Here is a 19,690-nt window from a genome sequence, read left to right as displayed (position 1 = left end):
TTCAGATGCTGGCCCAAGCTAGCACTACTGGAGATGGCTCCTTTATGGTTCTAATAAAGTACGGCTTGGCAAGACTTTAATGGGAATATAAATTAAGCTCCAATATATTTCTGATTAGACAAAGTTCTTCAACACGTTACAATCTTGCTATATCCCCAAACTCCAAACACCAAAAGTAAGTTACAATTTGGAATAACTCATTCTATCTAATTTTTTTTCCCTAAAAGATTTTTAACATTTAAATATTGCGGAAATGGCAATTATATTTATTTGCAGAGCCAACTGTGAGAATGCTCAGGACAAAAGGAACAGGAGAAGTACCAAAACAAATTTCCTGAGATCCAGCATTTCAAGTGCCAAAGCTTCATAACCAACACTCTGTACTTTCCTTCTAAAACACTGACTGATGCTCAAGAGACATAATACTGCCCAGCAGTAAGCAGGCTATTCTCTAGTATGTTCTCCCCAACTCTCTGTCCCCTGAGTAACCTAAGCAAATCTTTTAAGTTCTTACTATCCTCAATCAATAAATCCTTTCCCATCTTGGGTATACGACATCACCATTCACCCAACCTCATCCTCACCAAGACCTGGGGACTCTACCTCCAAATGAGATCTTAAAAAGGTTTTCTTGGATGAGACATTGAGGCTAATGTAACAGTAATGTCACAATTCTTACCTTTACTGCCAATTACTATGTCACTTGGCCCCCATCCCAGCCTTGCCTTATGACAATCAGGCAGAGGAAGCCATGGCCATCCTTGAGTGAAAGCAATTAGTTCAATGTAATGTCATCACCCTATTAACAGAGAAGCTTTTAGACTGACCTAACCTAAGAAAGAAGAGTAATAAGAGTTGTGTATAAAATCAGATAAATATTTAGGAAACTACTGCTCTATTATTTGCATTCATAGGACACTCTGGGCACTTAATTTGTATTATTCTGGTTCTGAAAGTGTTCTCATACATAAAGATAATCGTCTGATAGTTATCTTTCTTCCCTAGAACAGGGATCAGCAAATTTTTTTCTGTAAAAGGCCAGATAGTAAACACTTTATTTATTTATTTTTTTAAAGATTGGCACCTGAGAGGCCGGCCCCGTGGCCAAGTGGTTAAGTTAGTGCGCTCCGCTTCAGCGGCCCAGGGTTTCCCCGGTTCGAATCCTGGGCACGGACATGGTACCACTCATCAGGCCGCGCTGAGGTGGCATCCCACATGCCAAACTGGAAGTACTCACAACTAAAAATACACAATTATGTACCGGGGGGCTTTGGGGAGAAAAAGGAAAAATAAAATCTTGAAAAAAAAAAAAAAGATTGGTACCTGAGCTAAAATTGGCTGCCAATCTTGTTTTTTCCTTCTTCTTCTTCTCCTTCCCAAGGCCCCCCAGTACATAGTTGTATATTCTAGTTGTAGGTCCTTCTAGTTGTGCTGTGTGGGATGGCGCCTCAGCATGCTGTGGCTTGATGAGCGGTGCCAGGTCCGTACCCAGGATCTGAACCGGCGAAACCCTGGGCCACTGAAGCAGAGCATGCGAACTTAGTCACTCGGTCATGGAGTCAGCCCCCTAAATATCGAGATTTTGCCGGCTATATGTTCTGTCACAATCACTTAATTTTGCCACTTGAGTGTGAAAGCAACCATAGACATATGTAAACAAATTAGCATGGCTGTGCACCAATAAAACTTTATTTTCAAAAACAGGCAATCGGCTGGATTTGGCCCACAAGCTGTAGTTCGCCACCCCTACATTAGACTATCACAAACTAGTCTTTAACTTACAATTACATGTATCCATTTAAAATGCAATATTACACCAATGAAATGAGACAAAAATCTGGTGCTAGCGCTAACCAACATGTCAATTACTTCCAACTATCAATAGAAAGAGTGTCATTCTCATATGCTGGGCAAATGTTTATTTTAAAACTGCCACTTCATGTTAAGACTTAATTCTAAAAAGAAGTTTTAGAACAGAATATGGTCCTATAATCAATTGGGGAAAAACTGTTCATATCATAAACATCTATCCTTGCCCTCAAAAGCTTACAGTCTCACAGGCTAGACTATAAGTGAGAAAACTGTTACGAGTACTGTGATATAAAATCCACACAGGGCACATGTGGGGATAAGGAGGCAGAAGCGGTTAATTTAATTTGAGAGACAGAGGAAGCAGGAAAAATTTCACAGAGGACTTGGTGCTTAAAGAGCAGATTAATGACGAGTGCAGGCAAGGAAAGAAAAATGGAGAAAGAAATTCAACTCAGGTAGGAGGGTGGGGAAAAGGCTAGAGATATGAAACAAGTTTTCATACCTTCAGAAATCTGCAAGCAGTTCAGCATAATTAAAACAGAGTAGCAATGACAATAGAAAAGTGAGGTTGAATATAAAAGAGGATAAAGAAAATCGACTCAAGACTTGGAACAAACTAGAAAGTTATGTCAGAGGTTAGAATCTAAGATGGCTCCTTGGTTTCTGATCTGGGTGACTTGGGTGGATAACTGTAATATTCAAAGTGAGACGTAATTCAGGATTAAAAGTAAATAAAAGCAGCAACTCTTTTCCTTTTATAAAGCCTCTGAGAAGACTATTTCTATTTCTTTAACTTTTTTTCTAGATATAACTGACATATTAACAATATATTAGTTTCAGGTGTAAAACATGATTAATATTTGCATTATTATGAAATGATCACCACAAAAAGTCTAGTAAACATCCATCACCACACTGTTAGAAAACTTTTATTCTTGAGATGAGAACTTTTAAGACTTACTCTCTTAGCAACTTTCAAATATACAATACAGTATTATTAACTACAGTCACCAGGCTGTATATTATTTCCCCAGGACTTATTTATTTTATAACTGGAAGTTTGTACCTTTTGACCACCTTTACCCATTTCACTTCTTGGTAGAAGATTACTTTTAAATAATTTTTTTGGGGGGGTGATTAACAAGGAAATACATGGTTAGTATAGAAAATGAAATGTGAAACAGTATAAGTAAAACCAAAGAAAAAATAAAAACCTATAATCCTACCATCCAGAAAATGATTAAGATAAATGTGTACAAGTAGGAAAAAAGGCATATGGATAGGATAAATACAAAGCTAAACAAATTACAAAACAAAGTTCGCTAAATTATGTATCATTACAAAGTACACATTTACTTGCCCACAGAATAAAATTTTTTTAAAAAGCATGTCTTCACTGTCTATCTTTGCTGCTAAAGGGTGAGGTCCATAAGGGCAAGGATCTTACCTATCTTGCTCATTAATGTATCCCCAGAGTATAAGTGCGCCTGGCACATAGTAAGTAATCCATTAACATTTCTTGAAAGAACATCATTAAAAAAAAAAAGTCACCCCAGATTACTCCCTCAAGTAATATTTGATACTACAAAAATTCTAACACAAGAACAAAATAGAAAACACCAAAATACCCTTTGTAATGGGATCGACTATATCATAAAAAACAGAAAAACAAAACAAAACAAAAAACACCCAGGCATAATATTATTAAGACTATATCCATCAGGTAGAGAGCCAAAGAAATTTTCTTAAATCCAGGAACACATAAATACCTTCCCTGAATACATGATTCAGACTAAAATGTACTTTGGGTCTGAACTGTTCTTACTTTTCCACACTGCATATGGCTGTACATCTCACCATAAAAATTATCATAGAGATAATTTTAGTCTATTAATTTATAGACTAGAATTCATAGACTACTACTCCACTTGATAAGATCCCAGAGAAAATAATGTCTTTGAACAGTGATAATAACTCACACTCAACCTAGCTACTTCTTACTAGACTAGAAAATCCTTAAAAGAAGCTCTCATGTCTAATGTTTTTTTAAAAATCCCCACTATGTTTACTGTACTTAGCACATAGTAGATACTCAATACACACATTAAATAAATGAAGTAGCTAATAAATGCTTGCCTTTCTTACTAGCTGAGAATTTAACATAGACAAATTTCAAGGCAAATTTCGTAATAAAAGCAAGTCGGTCTATTTGCATTCACAGGCCCAATTTAGCCAGAGAAATCCTTTTGCCCCTATTATCTCCAGTCCAGGATAATGCCAGCAACCTCCCTCCAAACTTCCATAACTTTTGGTTACCTCAACTCTGTGATACACCAAAAATGATGAAGAACAGATACATTTTGTTCTTTCCCTCTAAATAAATGTTTAAGGAATATTTCTTTTATCAAGGATGGAAGAGCTAAAGCTGGACATTTTCAACCAAACCAGGCTCTGGTTGCAGCGATGCTACCACAATGGTCTACCACTGTAGACCCATCCAACTCCTGGCACGTGCATCTGGTAAGACCCTTTACTTAAAACAATAGATGGTGGCTCCAGTTCTGGTAAAGTCACTTTCTACTTTATCAAATGCACCTAAAAACTACTGTCACACAATTCAATTAGCACCAGCAGGAGAGGATATACTAAATTACAATCATGACTCCAAGTATATCCTTTTATATTTAATACCTATATTTATATTTAATTCAATATTATATACCTATAAAAGGTATATCCTTTTATAGTTAACATTTTGATCGCTAGAGTTAACTTTCACATCATTAATAAATGCAAAAAACAAGTCAAACCTAAAACTGCCCTAAAAAAACAAAATCTTAAAAAAAAATCAAACTAAAAAACCTAATGATTTAACTTACTTAATACTATAACTCAGTCAACCACAGTAAAAACTATGGGAATTATAACATATTATCCATACATACCTTAATAGACTGTTAGCAGATATGTGTAACTTTTCAACCAATACCCATACAAAGAATATCTTTAAAGAATGAAAAAGTATATTCTTCTCTTGAAATAGAATGTCCTCTGCAGGAGAGGAGTGAGCCTTGAGCACTGGTAATCTCACAAAGTCAATGTTCACTTTTATTTGTATCCATACCTCCTGATCATCCACCTCCAGTCAGGAGGAAGCTGGGAAAGTCTACAGAGCACAGAACTGGGAGGGCATAGGTCGCCAAGCTTTCTAGGTTCATGGCACCCTCAATATTTCAGGAATTTTTTCAAATCATCCCTAAGCCAAGAAATAATAACAGTACTTCTCATTAAACTGTTAGTAGCCATTTGAAAAACTAATCTACCTCAGCTGAAAAAAATTACATTTTTTACTTCATTCTTCAATAACCATAATTCTTATAGAATGTATATTATAGTTGGGCACTGCACAACTTCTCAAATACTGGGATCAGACTGGACATTGCTATCCTTATTTCCTATTCCACGCTAATTTTCATGCAAAATTAGCATTTTATCACAGCAGTTCCCCAAAACCCAACTTCACAAATGTGTGTCATCAGAAGGAATGTAGCACAATCTAATGTTGAAACCATGTACTATCTCAAGCTAGTAGATCATCTGGCAACCACCAAATGTCAAGTACTGCTGCATCTCCATTGAAAATTTAAACTACCAGACAGTGTCTCTGCAAGTTGTTGGCAATACCCTGAGGCACCCTGGTACAGTTTGGCAAGCACGGCTCAATGGCAAGGTAGAATTGTGTGGCCTGGGACTCAGACAGACCTGAATTAGAAATCAGACTCTAGTAATAACTGTATAATCTTGGGCACTGGGCCACTGAATCAATCTCTTGAACCTTAGTTTCTATGCCTGACAAATAAGAATAACAGTGCCAACCTCAGAGAATAGTTGTAAGGAATAATGAGATGATGTTTGCACATAGTAAATGCTCAATAAAAGTTTGCTATAATTACATCGTTAAAACTAAACGAGTAGTTTATAAAAACAAATTTCATAACTGACTCCATGGGGGATGAAGGAAGCATTTTAAACTGAAGCCACAATATCAAATTAAAACTTATAAACAAATTTCTAGGGGAAAGATCATAAAGTACTTAAACAAGGACAATACAGAGAACTACAATCTCCCCCAAAGGATGTTCTAACATTGATACACCGATCACAATGAACAACTAGGTAAAAGTTATTAAACTGGCAACTCAGAAGAATATACTTTAAAAAACACCTTTTATGGATAATCACACTAGGAAAAAACCGAAAGTTTTATAAACTAGAGTTCTTTAAATGGCACTACGAATTGCCTCTTAAAAACACTTAACAGCCTGGGGATCGCGGGGTCGGATCCCGGGTGCAGACATGGCACCACTTGGCATGCCATGCTGTGGTAGGCGTCCCACGTATAAAATAAAGGAAGATGGGCACGATGTTAGCTCAGGGCCAGGCTTCCTCAGCAAAAGGAGGAGAATTGGCAGTAGTTAGCTCAGCGCTAATCTTCCTCAATAAAATAAATAAATAAATAAATAAAAATAAAAACACTTAAATTTATGTAGAGCAAAACTCATTTGATAACAAAGACTTTTCCTCAAGAGCACAATACCTCAATATTATACCTGTGCTCAAACCTCCTTCTCACAACATACTAAAAATTTAACATTTTAATTCTAAATGCACTTGTGTGTCTTCTATCTCACAAACATCCTTAATAAAATTCATAATATAAGAATGTTTATAAGGACTGAGTTTATGAAAGGATTTTTGAAACATTTCATTTGATCCTCAGATACTCTAATTACTGAACTGAGGTCCACAGAAATTAAGTAATTTGCCCTACAATCTATATATTACACTGTTTGTCACTAAAACCCCTGTCTTTTAACTTTCTAGTATACCATAACTCCTTCCCAAAAAGACTCAGTTCAGCTCTCGTTAGCTGGACCAGCATTTATCAACGATTACAAGTAGGTTAACCATCATCAAAGGCCTTAAAATCCTTCCCCTGCACAGTAACTGCATGTCACCTGCAGAGACTTTTCATTTGCCAAGTGTCTTGAACTATGTAACATTAATTAATAATTACTCTTAGCTCACCTTATGACAAGATCTATTATTATAGTTGCAACTATACCAACGGTAATGCAGTGGCTGAGCCCACTGGTATAACCTCTTAGCCCAGATTATTTCCCATTTTTTACTTAGCTGTTGGCCCCTTGCTCAACTCCAGATAGAAAAGCAACATGAAGTATTAAACTGATCCTGATATTTTTTCTTCTGTTACTAATATAAGTCAGTGGCCAAAATACTTAAAAGGAATGGAAGGGCAAGCAGTCTTGTATACCACCCAAAATACAATGCCATCACAGAAAGTCTATGCCTGCCTTTCAACTTGTTCCAAGAAAATTTCAACAACAATTTACCAGCAATCTCTTTCCCCAAATTCCCACATTTCTGATAGATACATTACTATCATTTCCTAAAAGCAACTTACTAAGGCATTCTACTTCACAAAAAAAAAGGCTATTTCCTTAAAAATTGAATGTAAATACAATTGGATAATGAAATTACTATATTGGAGAGCTTAACTTTTAAAGAAATTCTGCAGGAAGTCTTTATATAATGTAACTAATCACTCTCTTATTTTGTACTATAAAAAATTAGCTTTCTATATGCTAGAGTTTGTTAAGGGTAAAGGAGATTTGGACAGGTAAGAGATATAGGCCTGTACCACAAGTGTATTAATTTGAGTGTTTGATAGCCACAACACCACTTTCTCTCTAAGTAATATTTTGAAGAACTTCACACTTGGGTCCTTCCTAGCAATGTAAATGTATTCTGTGAACAGAAACTTCTTCATTTCCGTGGAGAACTAACGAGCGACCCTGCTTTTTTGGAAAGGAAATGGCTATCAATCTTGTACAATATCCAATCCACTTTGGCCACCTAATACGGACAAGAAGGGGGGGGACCTATTTGGCAAACGTTTCGTCTCCAGCCAAGGGCTGTTCCCAGATAAAGGCAATGCTCAGAGTACAACAAAAAAACCCTCCTCCGAGGGGAGAAATGTGCCAGAAAAGGAGAGGCATAGATCGGGAATAAATAGGGGGTGAGCGTATGCGCTCAGTGTGAGAGCTGGAGGCAAAGAGGAGCAACGCTGAGATGCTCCAGCGAAAGAACCAGCAGCAGCAGCAGCAGCAGCAGCAGCAGGAAGTTTCAATGGGGCCGGGCAGAGCATGCGCCCTGCACCCGCGCGGTGGCCTTATGTGGAAGGAGCACCACTTGCGAACACCAATAATAGACCAGCGGCACCAGAGAGAGAAACATGAGCAACAAGCACCTTCTTCAACTGTTTCCCCCTCCGTCTGAGCCCCTCCTCCAGCCTACATACTAACCACCCCACCCTGCAAATGGGAGGGCGACTTCTTCTTCCCCTAAGCCCTGCTGCCAAGATGAAGGGGGAAGGGATTGGAAAAGTGGGGAGATGCTTTTCTATTATTTTGGGGGAGGTAGGAAGAAGGAGGAGGAAAACTATGGGGGAGGAGAAATTAACCCTCTACTCTCCAAAGTGGAGAAGCTGAACCGACTTCGCTCCGCAAAGCGAGAATGGAGGAGGACGCCCTCCCATGGGGGAGGAGCAAAGCTCATTACTCGGAGGAAGGAGTTTTGGGGGTTAAACTGGCCCTCGAGGGGAAGAGAAGAGGGACGTGAGTCGACTCTCTCGGGGGAGTTCCCACTAGAGGGAGGGAGAGCTTAAGTGTCCTCCACCCAGGTGGAGGGAGAGAAAGGGGCGCCCCGAGAAGATGAGCCCAGCCTCCCCTGAGATGGTCGGGAGGATGGTAGGAGGAGGGGAGGGAGCAAGGGAGGGGAGGAGGAGAAAAGCGCAAAGCTGGCCGGAACCTGCGCTCCCCTTCCCCCGCCACCGAGAGGGAGAAAGGGTGGGGGGCAGGCCCCCGCCGCGGGGTAGCAGTCCCAGGGGCAGCCGACCAGCACAACGAGCCCTCCCCGCCCCCAGCCCACACCTAGCCCGCGACGCCCCCACCTCCGCTCCGCGCCCGGCCGAGTGGCCCTAGGGGGCCTCCGCCCCGCCTCCCCACTGCCCTAGACCCCGGGGGCTGGGCGGAGAAGACCCGCCGGGCGGAGCTGTGCCCCAGGGGGAGGACAGAGCCGCGGAGGCTCCGGGTGTCTGTGAAGAGCCAAGCGAAGGAGCGTGCCAGGGCCGCTTCCCGCCGGGCGTTCGGGCCCCTTGCTTACCTTCTCCGTTGCCGACGTCCGGCGGCGGCGCCTGCAGCACCCGCTCCAGCTCGGGGAACGGCAACTCAGGCAGGTCGAGCAGCGGCCCGTAGCGCTCCAAGAAGGAGCAGACTACGGCGAAGTTGGGGCACGAACCCGGGCAGCCCGGAGGAGCCATCGCCGCCGCCGCTGCCGCCGCCGCCGCCATTTTGAACTGGAGGATGGAGGAGGAGGCGACGGGGGGGAGTTGGGGTGCCGAGAAATAGCAGGGCAGCCTTACGGACGACAGGAGGTGCTAGCGAGTGGGCGCCCCTGCGGATCCCAGCGTCTCAGGCGCGGCGCCGCGATCCCACAATACAACGGCAGCCCGGAGCAGTCGAGAAACGAGTCAGACGGGGGAAAGAGAGGCGCTCTGTGCCTTTCACTTTCCGCCCCCTTCCCGGCCTCCGCTTCGCCCCGCCCCCTTCGGGTTTGCCACTGCCTCGTGTGACAGGGGGAATGAAAACAAGGGAAGCGGGGTAGGGAGGCGGGCTGGAAGCTAGGGGGCGGGACTTTTTAGGAACGGTGACCAATAGACTCGGAGGGGGAGGGGCTTAGGGGAAGTCTAGCCGAAAGGCCTACTTGGGGCGGGGCGAGTGTGGGGAGCGCCTGGCCGTGAGACCAGGAGCAACCGAGGTACGAGGTAAAGCACGGAGCCGTTGGGGATTGCCACTCGCGGAGAAGCGGGCGTTGGGTGAGTTTTGGCCTGTGGTCCGGGAATTACAGCTGGGCCACGAGATGGTGGGGGAGGTTGAGGAGAGTGAGTGAGAAGCAGAAAAAGAGGAGAATACAAAAAAAGCAGGATTCTGGGAGAATTTGGAAAAGGGAAATGTAGAGAAGTGCCCTTAATTAGGGGTTGGAATGGGACCTTTGTAAGAAGTCTCTGCGAAAGTTTGCTGAGGGGTGCTGCTGTCTGCTGCGCCACAAGAATCGCAGCTGTGCTGGAAAAAGCAGGGTCTGAGGAGTCGAGGACGAGGGTCTGAGGGAACGGGGCCCTGCGGGGATCGTCAGTCGGAGGAGTCGGGCCCTGCTAAGAGATCGGGGTCTGAAGGGACCAGGCTGGGCAGGGAGACGAAGGTGCGAGGGGACAGGGCTCTGCTGTGGTTGCCAGGGCGAGAGGGGGAGGGGCTCTGTTGAGGCACGAGGGTCTGAGGGGACGAGGCTCTGTAGGGGCCGAGGGTCGGAGCGTGGGCTGGGACTCCACGGAGAGGGCGGACGTGGTAGGAAACTTGGCACAAGAGCAAAAAGTTTGCTGCAAGATGGGCTTCCGCTTTGTTGGGGGTAGCAGTGAGTATTCTCTCGCAAAGAATCTCAGAAAAGCCATCAATAATGCCAAGTTGGGTGTGCGGCTTGTTGTGCAGGGTGCGTTGTGGTTCCGGAGCCTGAGCTTTGGAATCCACCCAGACTGGGGTCCCAGCAGCACCGCTTCAGGACATTGCGGAGGATTCTTCATTTCTTTGGGCCTCTTGTGAAGGAGCAGTGACACTAGTAACTACATCATAGGGTTTTACTAGATAATTCACAGGAAATTGGTTAACACAATTCCCTGGTACATTCTAGGTACTTTAAACATGTTAGTTGCTATTGTTGAAGAAAGGAGTTCCTAAAATTTAGATTGAGTTCAGCTGTAACTTATAGTTTACTACTTTGAGCCAACATTTTCAGCGTGCGTTTAAAACTTACATAGTGCCTATTTCCTAAAAAGAGTTCGAAACTAGGTAAAATATAAACAGGTAAAATAGAACAATTTATGATTAAAGAAAGACAAAGAAATATATAGGCAAATAATTGTATTGGGAACAGAGGAAATAACGCAACCAAAGATTGAATTTTGTTCTGCGTTTCTAGGTAAAAAAGGGAAAAACCACAATGGTCTATATCTTTCTCATTATCCAAAGAGAGAAAGTATACTCGTTTCTCACGAGAGAGAAATCGTATATTGTAAGAGGAATTTATTACCTAAAATACTGATTCCTAATCTCGATTAATATACAGATCCTTTTTAAAGGAAAAAAATTATCTTTTGAAACTTATTAAATACTCTTAAATTCTAGGTTAAGGAAAACTGCTGTAAGAAATTAAAGTCTACACAACAATGTGAATGTACTTACTACCATTGAACTATACACTTAAAAATGGTTAACATGGTAAATTTTATGAATGTTTTACCGCAATAAAGAAAAGTAAAAAAAAAAAAAGGAATAAAGAAAGTCAAGTCTTACTTTAGGAAAATGTCTATGGTTGTGAATTATCATAGCAAAAGAGAAGTTTTAGTTTAATGTGTGGTAAATATTGTTTTTAAGCAATGCTGAAATTAGACACAAGACTAAACTAAAACATATTGGTAGACTCTCAAACTGGCCAAGTATATAGCGCAACACCTGGGGCCCTGAAGACCCCAGTTTAAGAAAAATCTCACCCAAACACATCTTTACCAACAGTCTTGCAGCAAGAAAGAAAAAAAATCTTCATTAAGACCTTGTTTAACTGAGCTTAAATAAAAGGCAGGTACACAATATTAAATAAAATCATATCTTTGTGAAGGAATTTTGATAGAAAGAACCTTCAAACCAAAAGGAAGAATTCTGTCATTTTGTGAACCTTGCCCACCCCTCATTTCCTTTCCATCCCTTTGCTTTCAGTTTTTTCAGCATCTCAGCTCCTGCTCTTCCATGGGGTTGTAAAATAGCATTCTAAAAACAAAAAGCTTTATTCTATAGATTTCTTTTCTCAGTGCTCACAGTGTTGTGCAAAGGACACTGATAAATAAGGTTAGAGTTTCTGCCTTTTGTCATTCAGATTGGCATGGGAACAAAGTCCTTGGGCATCTGAAAGTTATATCCACCCACAAGATAAGAGATGTTTTACTACAGAGCAGGGTGAAGGTCCTACCTTTCCTAAGTCTGTTCTTGAAAAGAAAATAAAGGACAAACACCTGTAATACCACATCTCTTCTTGGCGTTCTGGGCTAAGAGAAGTTGTGGGTTACAAGAGTCTAATCCCAATTTATGTAGTTAAGTAACTGACTTAAGTATATCAGACTACAGTGTAAAGATAGAAAAACAGTCACTTTGTTTTTTTAAAAAAAATTGCAATGATTTATTGCTACTGCCATGAAGAAGCATTTAAATAAGCATTAAATTGCGGACACTCAGTCTAACTTTGTTTATGAATAAGGAATTTCTTAAAATAGTTCAAATTTTAAAAACCTCAATTTGTTCATTCAGAATTGTCTAGTTTATTCAAAATAGCAAAAAGTCAAAAACAACCCAAATGTTCATCAACAGAAGAATGGATAAATAAATTGTGATACAGTCCCACAACAGACTGCTATTCATACTGATATACACTTGATACACACTACAACGTGGGTGAATCTCAAAAGCATGTTGAGTGAAAGAAGACAGACATAAAAGAGTAGGTACTGTACAATTCCATCAATAGGAAGGTTTAACTAACCTTTGAGAATAGAAACCAAAACGGTTTCTTTTGAGCTTGGAAGGGGATTGACTAGAAAGGGGTACAAGGAAACTTTCTAGATACTTTCTGTATCTTGATTGGCAAGTTTGTGCATTTGTCAAAACTCATTGAGCTCTAGGAGCCGGCCCCATGTCTGAGTGGTTAAGTTCTCGCGCTCTGCTTCCGTGGCCCAGGGTTTTGCTCGTTCGGATCCTGGGCACAGACATGGCACCGCTCATCAGGTCACGCTGAGGCAGCATCCCACATGCCACAACTAGAAGGACCCACAACTAAAATATACAGCTATGTGCTGGGGGGATTTGGGGAGAAAAAGCAGAAAATGAAAAAGAAGATTGGCAACAGTTGTTAGCTCAGGTGCCAATCTTAAAAAAAAAACAAAACTCACTGAGCCATAAACACTATCTGTTCATTTAACCGAATGTAATTATGCTTTGAGTTTAAAATTTAATGGCTTATCCCTCAATTTTCGCAAATTCCATTGATAACAGTCTGCCTTATAACAGAATAATTTAGACATATTTCTGTCTGCCCAACATATTATCTTTGCATTTGCTAACAATTTTTTTACAGGTATTGTAAGCCTGGTAAATGTGTATTGAGGTAGATTGGATTCAGTTGTGGAGGCAGTTTGGGGAATTCCTAATCAATGAGGAGCAAATTTACTTAGGTTTGTTTAAAACTCACTTTTAAAAGAGTTACTACATCTAGAGGTGTGTGGATATGCATTATATGTAATGAAAAAGCTATTAAATGTCAACACAAGTAGACATCTATGCTCTTCAAGATAGTTTAATAAAAAAATATACAAAAATAAAAAGAAGTAATATAAACAAGATTTAAACTAGACATTTTCTGGTTCTTTCTCTTAATGATAACTGAATTCTCATACCTATACATATTGTAGCTATGTGTCTACATGTTTGAACTTTACTATTAGATAATTAAGGGCAGAGATCACATTATGCAGTTTGGTATCAAAGACTGATATTCACTGGTGGACTAGAAAGGCTAGCGTGGTTGTTAAAATATTGAGATCCTGGACTTACACGCTAGTTGCAGAAGAGCCCCTGCCCTGAACCTCTTAAGTAACCTCTGCTTCACTGACTGCCCTGGTCTCTCTCTGTTAGCTCCCAGCAGCTGAACGTTTGATACAGACAGCAGACCCTATTCCAGCACTCCACTCCCATTTTGATGTAGTCAGTGCCCATGCCATCCTCATTATTTATTTTCAATATACCCCTAGCCTATTGCAATGTATTTTAAACTATGGGCCATGACCCATTACTGGATTTTAAAATCAGTTTGGTGGATCAAGACCAGAATTATATTAAAAATGGAAAAGAATAAAAATAGAACAGAAATAGAGTGTATCACATAGTGAGGATAAGTATATTTCATGAAATATATATATGAAATATGTGTGGTTGTGTGTGTTATGGTATAAAATGTATTTGTTTCTGTGCTTTAGGCAAAGAGTTTGAAACACATTCCCCTATCATTACATGTGGAGGAAAATGAATGAATGAATATCTGGGTGAATGAACAAATTGGATCTTTATCACTTGATTATGACAAAGGAAACAAATATTAGGTAAAATTTCTGTTTTAACTCCACACTCCTGGATGACATCTAAGCATGAAAACAGTAGTTATTGTATATCCTTCATTCAGTAAAATTTTATAACATGCCAGCCACATCAGTTTTCCAAGTGCCAAGCAGAACTATGTGGGCAAAAAATATTTCTTCAGTATTATTAAGATCATACTTTCAGTGGCTGTCCAGGGGCATCGTGGTTAAATTTGCGCACTCTGCTTTGGCAGCCCAGGGTTCACAGGTTCGGATCCTGGGTGCAGACCTAGCACTGCTTGTCAAGCCATGCTGTGGCGGCGTCCAACATGAAAATGGAGGAAAATTGGCACAGATATTAGCTTAGCAACAGTCTTCCTCAAGCGAAAAAAAAAAAAAGGAAGATTGGCAACAGATATTAGCTCAGGGTCAATCTTTATCAAAAAAGAAAAAAATCGCACTTTCAGACATCTGTTGAATCATTAAGGTGAGGTTGGTTATTGGGTCAAAATACTTTAAGTTGCAAGTAAAAGACAAACAGACTTAGATAATAAAGGGAATTTATTGCCTCAAATAATTGAGTAGCTCATGCTTGCGGTATGGTCTGATCAGATGGTAACCCTGTTTCAGTAAGTCTCTCTGTTTTGCCTTCCCCTACATGGACCAAATTTTCATAATGACTTCTCTCATAGCACTAGCAGTTTCAAGGAACTCTTCCATATTCTTTACTTCCCAGCCTCAATATCTCAGAATTTCCCCCAAAAAAGTCCTAAAATTGACACTGATTGGTCCAACTCAGCACATATATTCAACCCTAAACCAGTGTGACCAGTGTAGAAAGTGAAAGTAGAATGTACTCGTGCCTTAGCCCAGGTCAATGCTTCATTTCTAAAACTAGAGGTAAAGTTGGTTTATCAAAACCACATGGAATCAATACATCAAGAGGATATAACAAAAACATATGTACCTAACAACAGCCCTAATATGCATAAAGCAAAAACTGACAGAATTGAAAAGAGAAATAGAGAATTCAACAATAATACTTGGAAACTTCAATACCACACTTTCAAAAATGGTCAACTAGGACAGCTGGGCAGAAGACCAACAAATAAATAAGGTTTGAACAACACTGTAAAATAGCAAGTCCTAACACATAGATGGACACTGCACACCAACAGCAGAATACACATTCTTCTCAAGTGAAAATCAGAAATTCTCCAAGATAAACCACATGCTAAGGCACTTTAAAAAAATATCTCAGGGGCCAGCCTGGTGGCATAGTAGTTAAGTTTGCACACTCCACTTCGGCGCCCCGGGGTTCAGACCCCAGATGTGGACCTATGCACCTCTCATCATGCCATGCAGTGGTGGTGTCCCACATACAAAATGGAGGAAGATTGCCATCGATGTTAGCTCAGCAACAATCTTCCTCAAGCAAAAACAGGAAGATAGGCAACAGATGTTAGCTCAGGACCAATCTTCCTCACCAAAAAAAAGTCTCATTTGCACTTGAAAGGTTCAAAGTTATACCAAATATGATCACCAAACAATGGAATTAGACTAGAATCAAAAAGATGGAAATTTGGTAAATTCACTTATATGTGGATATTAAGTGACATACATCTAAATAACCAATGGTTCAAAGAAGAAATCACAAGGAACATTAGAAAATACTTTGAGTTGAATAAAATATGAAAACTAATAGGATACACCTAACGCACTGCTTAAGGAGAAATATAGAGCTGTAAATGCCTTTATTAAAAAAGAAGAATGGAGCCAGCCCTGTGGCCTAGTGGTTAAGTTCGGCACACTCTGCGTTGGCGGCCCAGGGTTCAATTCCCAGGTGTGGACCTACACCACTTGTCAGCAGCCATGCTGTCGCAGCAACCCACGAACAAAATAGGGGAAGATTCGCACAGATGTTAGCTCAGGGCGAATCTTCCTCAACAACGACAACAAAAAGAAGAGTTATTTCAAGTCAATAACCTAACTTTCCATCTTTACAAAACTGAAAAAAAAATCAAAGTAAACACAAAGCAAATTGAAGGAAAGAAGTAATAAACGTTAGCATAGATATTAATGAAATAAAGAACAGGAAAATAGAGAAAATCAACAAAACCAAAAGTTGATTCTTTGAAAATAACTACAAAGTTGACAAATCTTTAGCTACACTGACCAAGACCAAAAGAAAAGATTCAAATTACTGAAATCAGAAATGAATGAGTGGACATGACTATCTATAGTAATAAAAAAAGGGTTATATGGGAATTTTATGAATAACTGTATGCTTATAAATTGGGTAATACAAATGAACAAATTCCTAGAACAACACAAACTATTGAAACTCAAGAAACAGTAGAAATTGTGAATGGAATTATGACGAGTAAAAAGATTAAATTAGGAATTTAAACCCTCCCCCAAAAAAGCCCAGGGCCAGATGTCTTCATGGTGAATTCTTCCAAAAGTTTAAAGAATAATTAATACCAATACTTCACAAACTCTTACCAAAAATTAGAAGAGAGGGACTACTTGCCAACTTATCCCATGAGGTCAGATTTACCTTGGTTGCAAAAACAAAGACGTCAGAAGAAAAGAAAAACAAAATGCAGACCAATATCCCTTATGAATCTAGCCACGACAATCCTCAGCAAAATATTAGCAAACGAAATCCAGCAACAGGTCAAAAAGGATTATACACCATGACCAAGTGGAATTCATCCCAAGTATGTGATGTTGGCTTAACATCCAAAAATTGGTCTATATATTACACTGTTTTAATAGAATAAAGGAAAAAAACAACACAATCATCTTGCTAGAAGCCTCAAAATCATTTGACAAAATTCGGTAGTCTTCCATGATAAAAACACTCAACAAACTAAGAATAAAAAGGAACTTTTTGAACCTAATTAAGGATATCTATGAAAAGCTCACAGCTAATATACCTCATGGTGAAAACTGATGCCTTCTCCATAAAGTCAGGAAAAAGGCAAGAATGTCTGCTATCTCCACTTCTATTAAACATTGTACTGGAAGTTCTACTCAAGGCAATTAGGCAAAAAAAAAAAAAAAAAAGTCATCCAGATTGGCAGGGAAGAAGTAAAACAATCTCTATCATAAATAACATGAACTTGTATATAGAAAATCCTAAGAAAGCCACCAAAAAACTAATTACAACTAATAAGTTCAACAAGTTTGCAGAATACTAGATAAATACTCAAAAATCAAGTGTATTTCTATACAGTAGCAATAAACAATCCAAAATAAAGAAAATAATTACACTTACAGTTGCCGCAAAAAGAATAAAATATTTAGGAACAATGTTCTTTTAAATAGAAGAGTTGAAAATTAAAAAATATTCTTAAAGGAAATTAAAGAAGTCTTTATAGGAAGACATCCCTTGTTCATAGTTTGGAAGACTTAGCTATTGAAAAAATGGCAGTACTCCTTAAGTTTATCTGGAGAGTCTCCCTATCAAAATTACAGTTGACTTTTTGGTAGAAATTGGCATATTTGACCCTAATATTAATATGGAAATGCAAGGGACCTAGAATATCCTAAACAATTTTTTAAATGACAAAGTTGAAGGTCTCACACTTCTGGTTTCAAAGGTTACTACAAAGCTACAGTAATCAAGACTGTGTAGTACTGCCACAGGATAGCTGCTAATGGACTGAATTGTCTCTCCCCAATATTCGTATGTTGAAGCCCTAATCCCTAATGTGACTATATTTGGAGATAGGGCCTTTAAGAAGGTAATTAAGGTTAAATGAGGCCTTGAGAGTGGGGCCCTACTACTATAAGAGTGGTATTCTGGTAAGAAAAGGAAAAGACACCAACAGCACTCAAGCTCAGACAAAAGGCTATGTGAGGACAAGGCAAGAAGGAATCTATCTGCAAGCCAGGTAGAGAGGTCTCACCAAAACCAACGCTGCTGGCGCTTTGATAATAGACTACCAGGCTCCAGACTTTGAGAAAATAAATTTCTGTTCTTTAAGCCACCCAGCCTGGGGTATTTTGTGCTGGAAGTTCTAGCAGACTGATACAGAAGTCTTTTTCAACCCTAATAAAAATTCATTATACTTCCCTTATTCCACTTTTCAAAAGTTACCTCGTTTTAAAAAAAGTCACTTTTCTTAAAAGTTATATTATAGTTATTTGTATATGTCTTCTTTCCTCTAGGATAATATTAGCTCCTCTAGAACAGGAATCATGTTTTGTAAATTAGTATCTTCCTCCCATGGTACCTAACGGTATGTTTATGTCCTTTGTTATATAATACATTTTAAAAATGGATATTCAGAAGTTGAAGCTGAAAAAATGGATTAGTATTTATTAATGTTAGGCAGAAGTATCACTTTGTTATTGACTTTATTTGGAGATTAAATATGGTTTAAGGACATGTATATAGACACCATACTGATGGGGGGGAACTGTGATGGTTAGTTTTATATGTCAACTTGGCTGAGCTATAGTAGCTAGTTATTCAATCAAACTCTAGTCTAGGTGTTGCTATGGAGGTGTTTTGTAGATGTAGTTAACATCTATAATCAGTTGACTTTTCAATAAAGGAGATTACGATCAGTACTCTTGGTAGGCCTCATCCAATCAGTTGAAAGTCCTTAAAAGCAAAACAGATTTCCTTGAGGAAGAAGAAATAACACATCCATACTTTGCCATACAATGACAACTTTTGCCCAGGAGTTAGCCTGCCAGCCTACCCTACACCTTTGGACTGGCCAACTCCCACAACTGCATGAGCTACGTTCTTGAAATGAGTCTCTTAATATATATAATCTACTGGTTCTGTTTCTCCGGAGAACCATGACGGATACAAGAACCTTTTAGTTATTATACTCATCAAACCCAGAATTTCTATTTGATTCTTTTTTGAAATGCCTGTCTCTTTATTGAGATTCTGTATTCATGGAATTATTGTCATCAGAATTTTGTATAACTTCATACATGGTTTCCTTTAGTTCTTTGAATATATTTATAATAGCTTCTTCGGAGTCTTTGCTAAGTCAAACATACAGGAACACTAATAGAGTTTCAGGTGATAAGTGTGGGTCACATTTTTTGTTTCTTTGCATATATTGTAATTTTTTGTTGGAAACTGGACATTCTAGATAATACTGTAGGAAGTCTGGATTCTGATTTTCCCCCTGCACATTGTTGCTCTTAGATTATTTGTTTGTGTTTAGTTGCTTGCCTAGACTAAATCTCTGCGTTCTGTCTCCCATGCAATATGTGCTCACTGGAATCTGTTTTCTTGGTTGTTTTTTTTTTCTTGTTTTTATTTTTAAGCTTGGCTTCCTTGGGGTTTCCACTGTGTTTATATAGCTTATTGTTCACCCAAAGATTAATCAAAGATTATGTCCAAACACCTGAAGCCAGTAAGACTTTCACTCTCTACTTAGGGATCAGTATGCACACTGGGAAGTACATTCAACGTTCAGGCTGTTTTTATGTCTTCCTCGGTTTTTATACTGTACTGAGTCCTCGTGAGCCTTCTTGCTTCTCCACTTCGCATGTGCTGTAGGCTCAGTTGGCCCAGAATGTTTGCATGAC

At 39.5% G+C, this 19,690-nt stretch overlaps 2 protein-coding genes across 3 annotated transcripts in view; one reads left to right on the top strand and one right to left on the bottom strand.

Moving 5' to 3' along the window:
* The window catches only part of RSF1 (remodeling and spacing factor 1), a 146,049-nt gene extending 136,517 nt beyond the window's left edge, over window positions 1-9,532 (bottom strand). Inside the window, exon 1 of one of the 2 annotated variants that reach the window (XM_005612015.4) lies at window positions 9,058-9,532. In XM_005612015.4, the coding sequence (XP_005612072.2) occupies window positions 9,058-9,244 (187 nt within the window). In that variant the 5' untranslated portion in view covers window positions 9,245-9,532. The remainder of the gene's footprint in view (window positions 1-9,057) is intronic. The other variant, NM_001301166.2, reaches the window with a different exon arrangement.
* A 100-nt stretch (window positions 9,533-9,632) lies between these two features.
* Window positions 9,633-19,690, top strand: part of AAMDC (adipogenesis associated Mth938 domain containing) — a 36,261-nt gene continuing 26,203 nt past the window's right edge. Inside the window, exon 1 of the mRNA XM_001493187.6 lies at window positions 9,633-9,769. The gene's annotated coding sequence lies outside the window, so the exon portion shown is untranslated. The remainder of the gene's footprint in view (window positions 9,770-19,690) is intronic.

Source organism: Equus caballus, chromosome 7, assembly GCF_041296265.1.
Source record: "Equus caballus isolate H_3958 breed thoroughbred chromosome 7, TB-T2T, whole genome shotgun sequence".
Taxonomy (NCBI): Eukaryota; Metazoa; Chordata; class Mammalia; order Perissodactyla; family Equidae; genus Equus; species Equus caballus.
The sequence above is the reverse complement of the archived record's forward strand: the minus strand, read 5'-3'. Positions and strand labels throughout refer to the sequence as shown.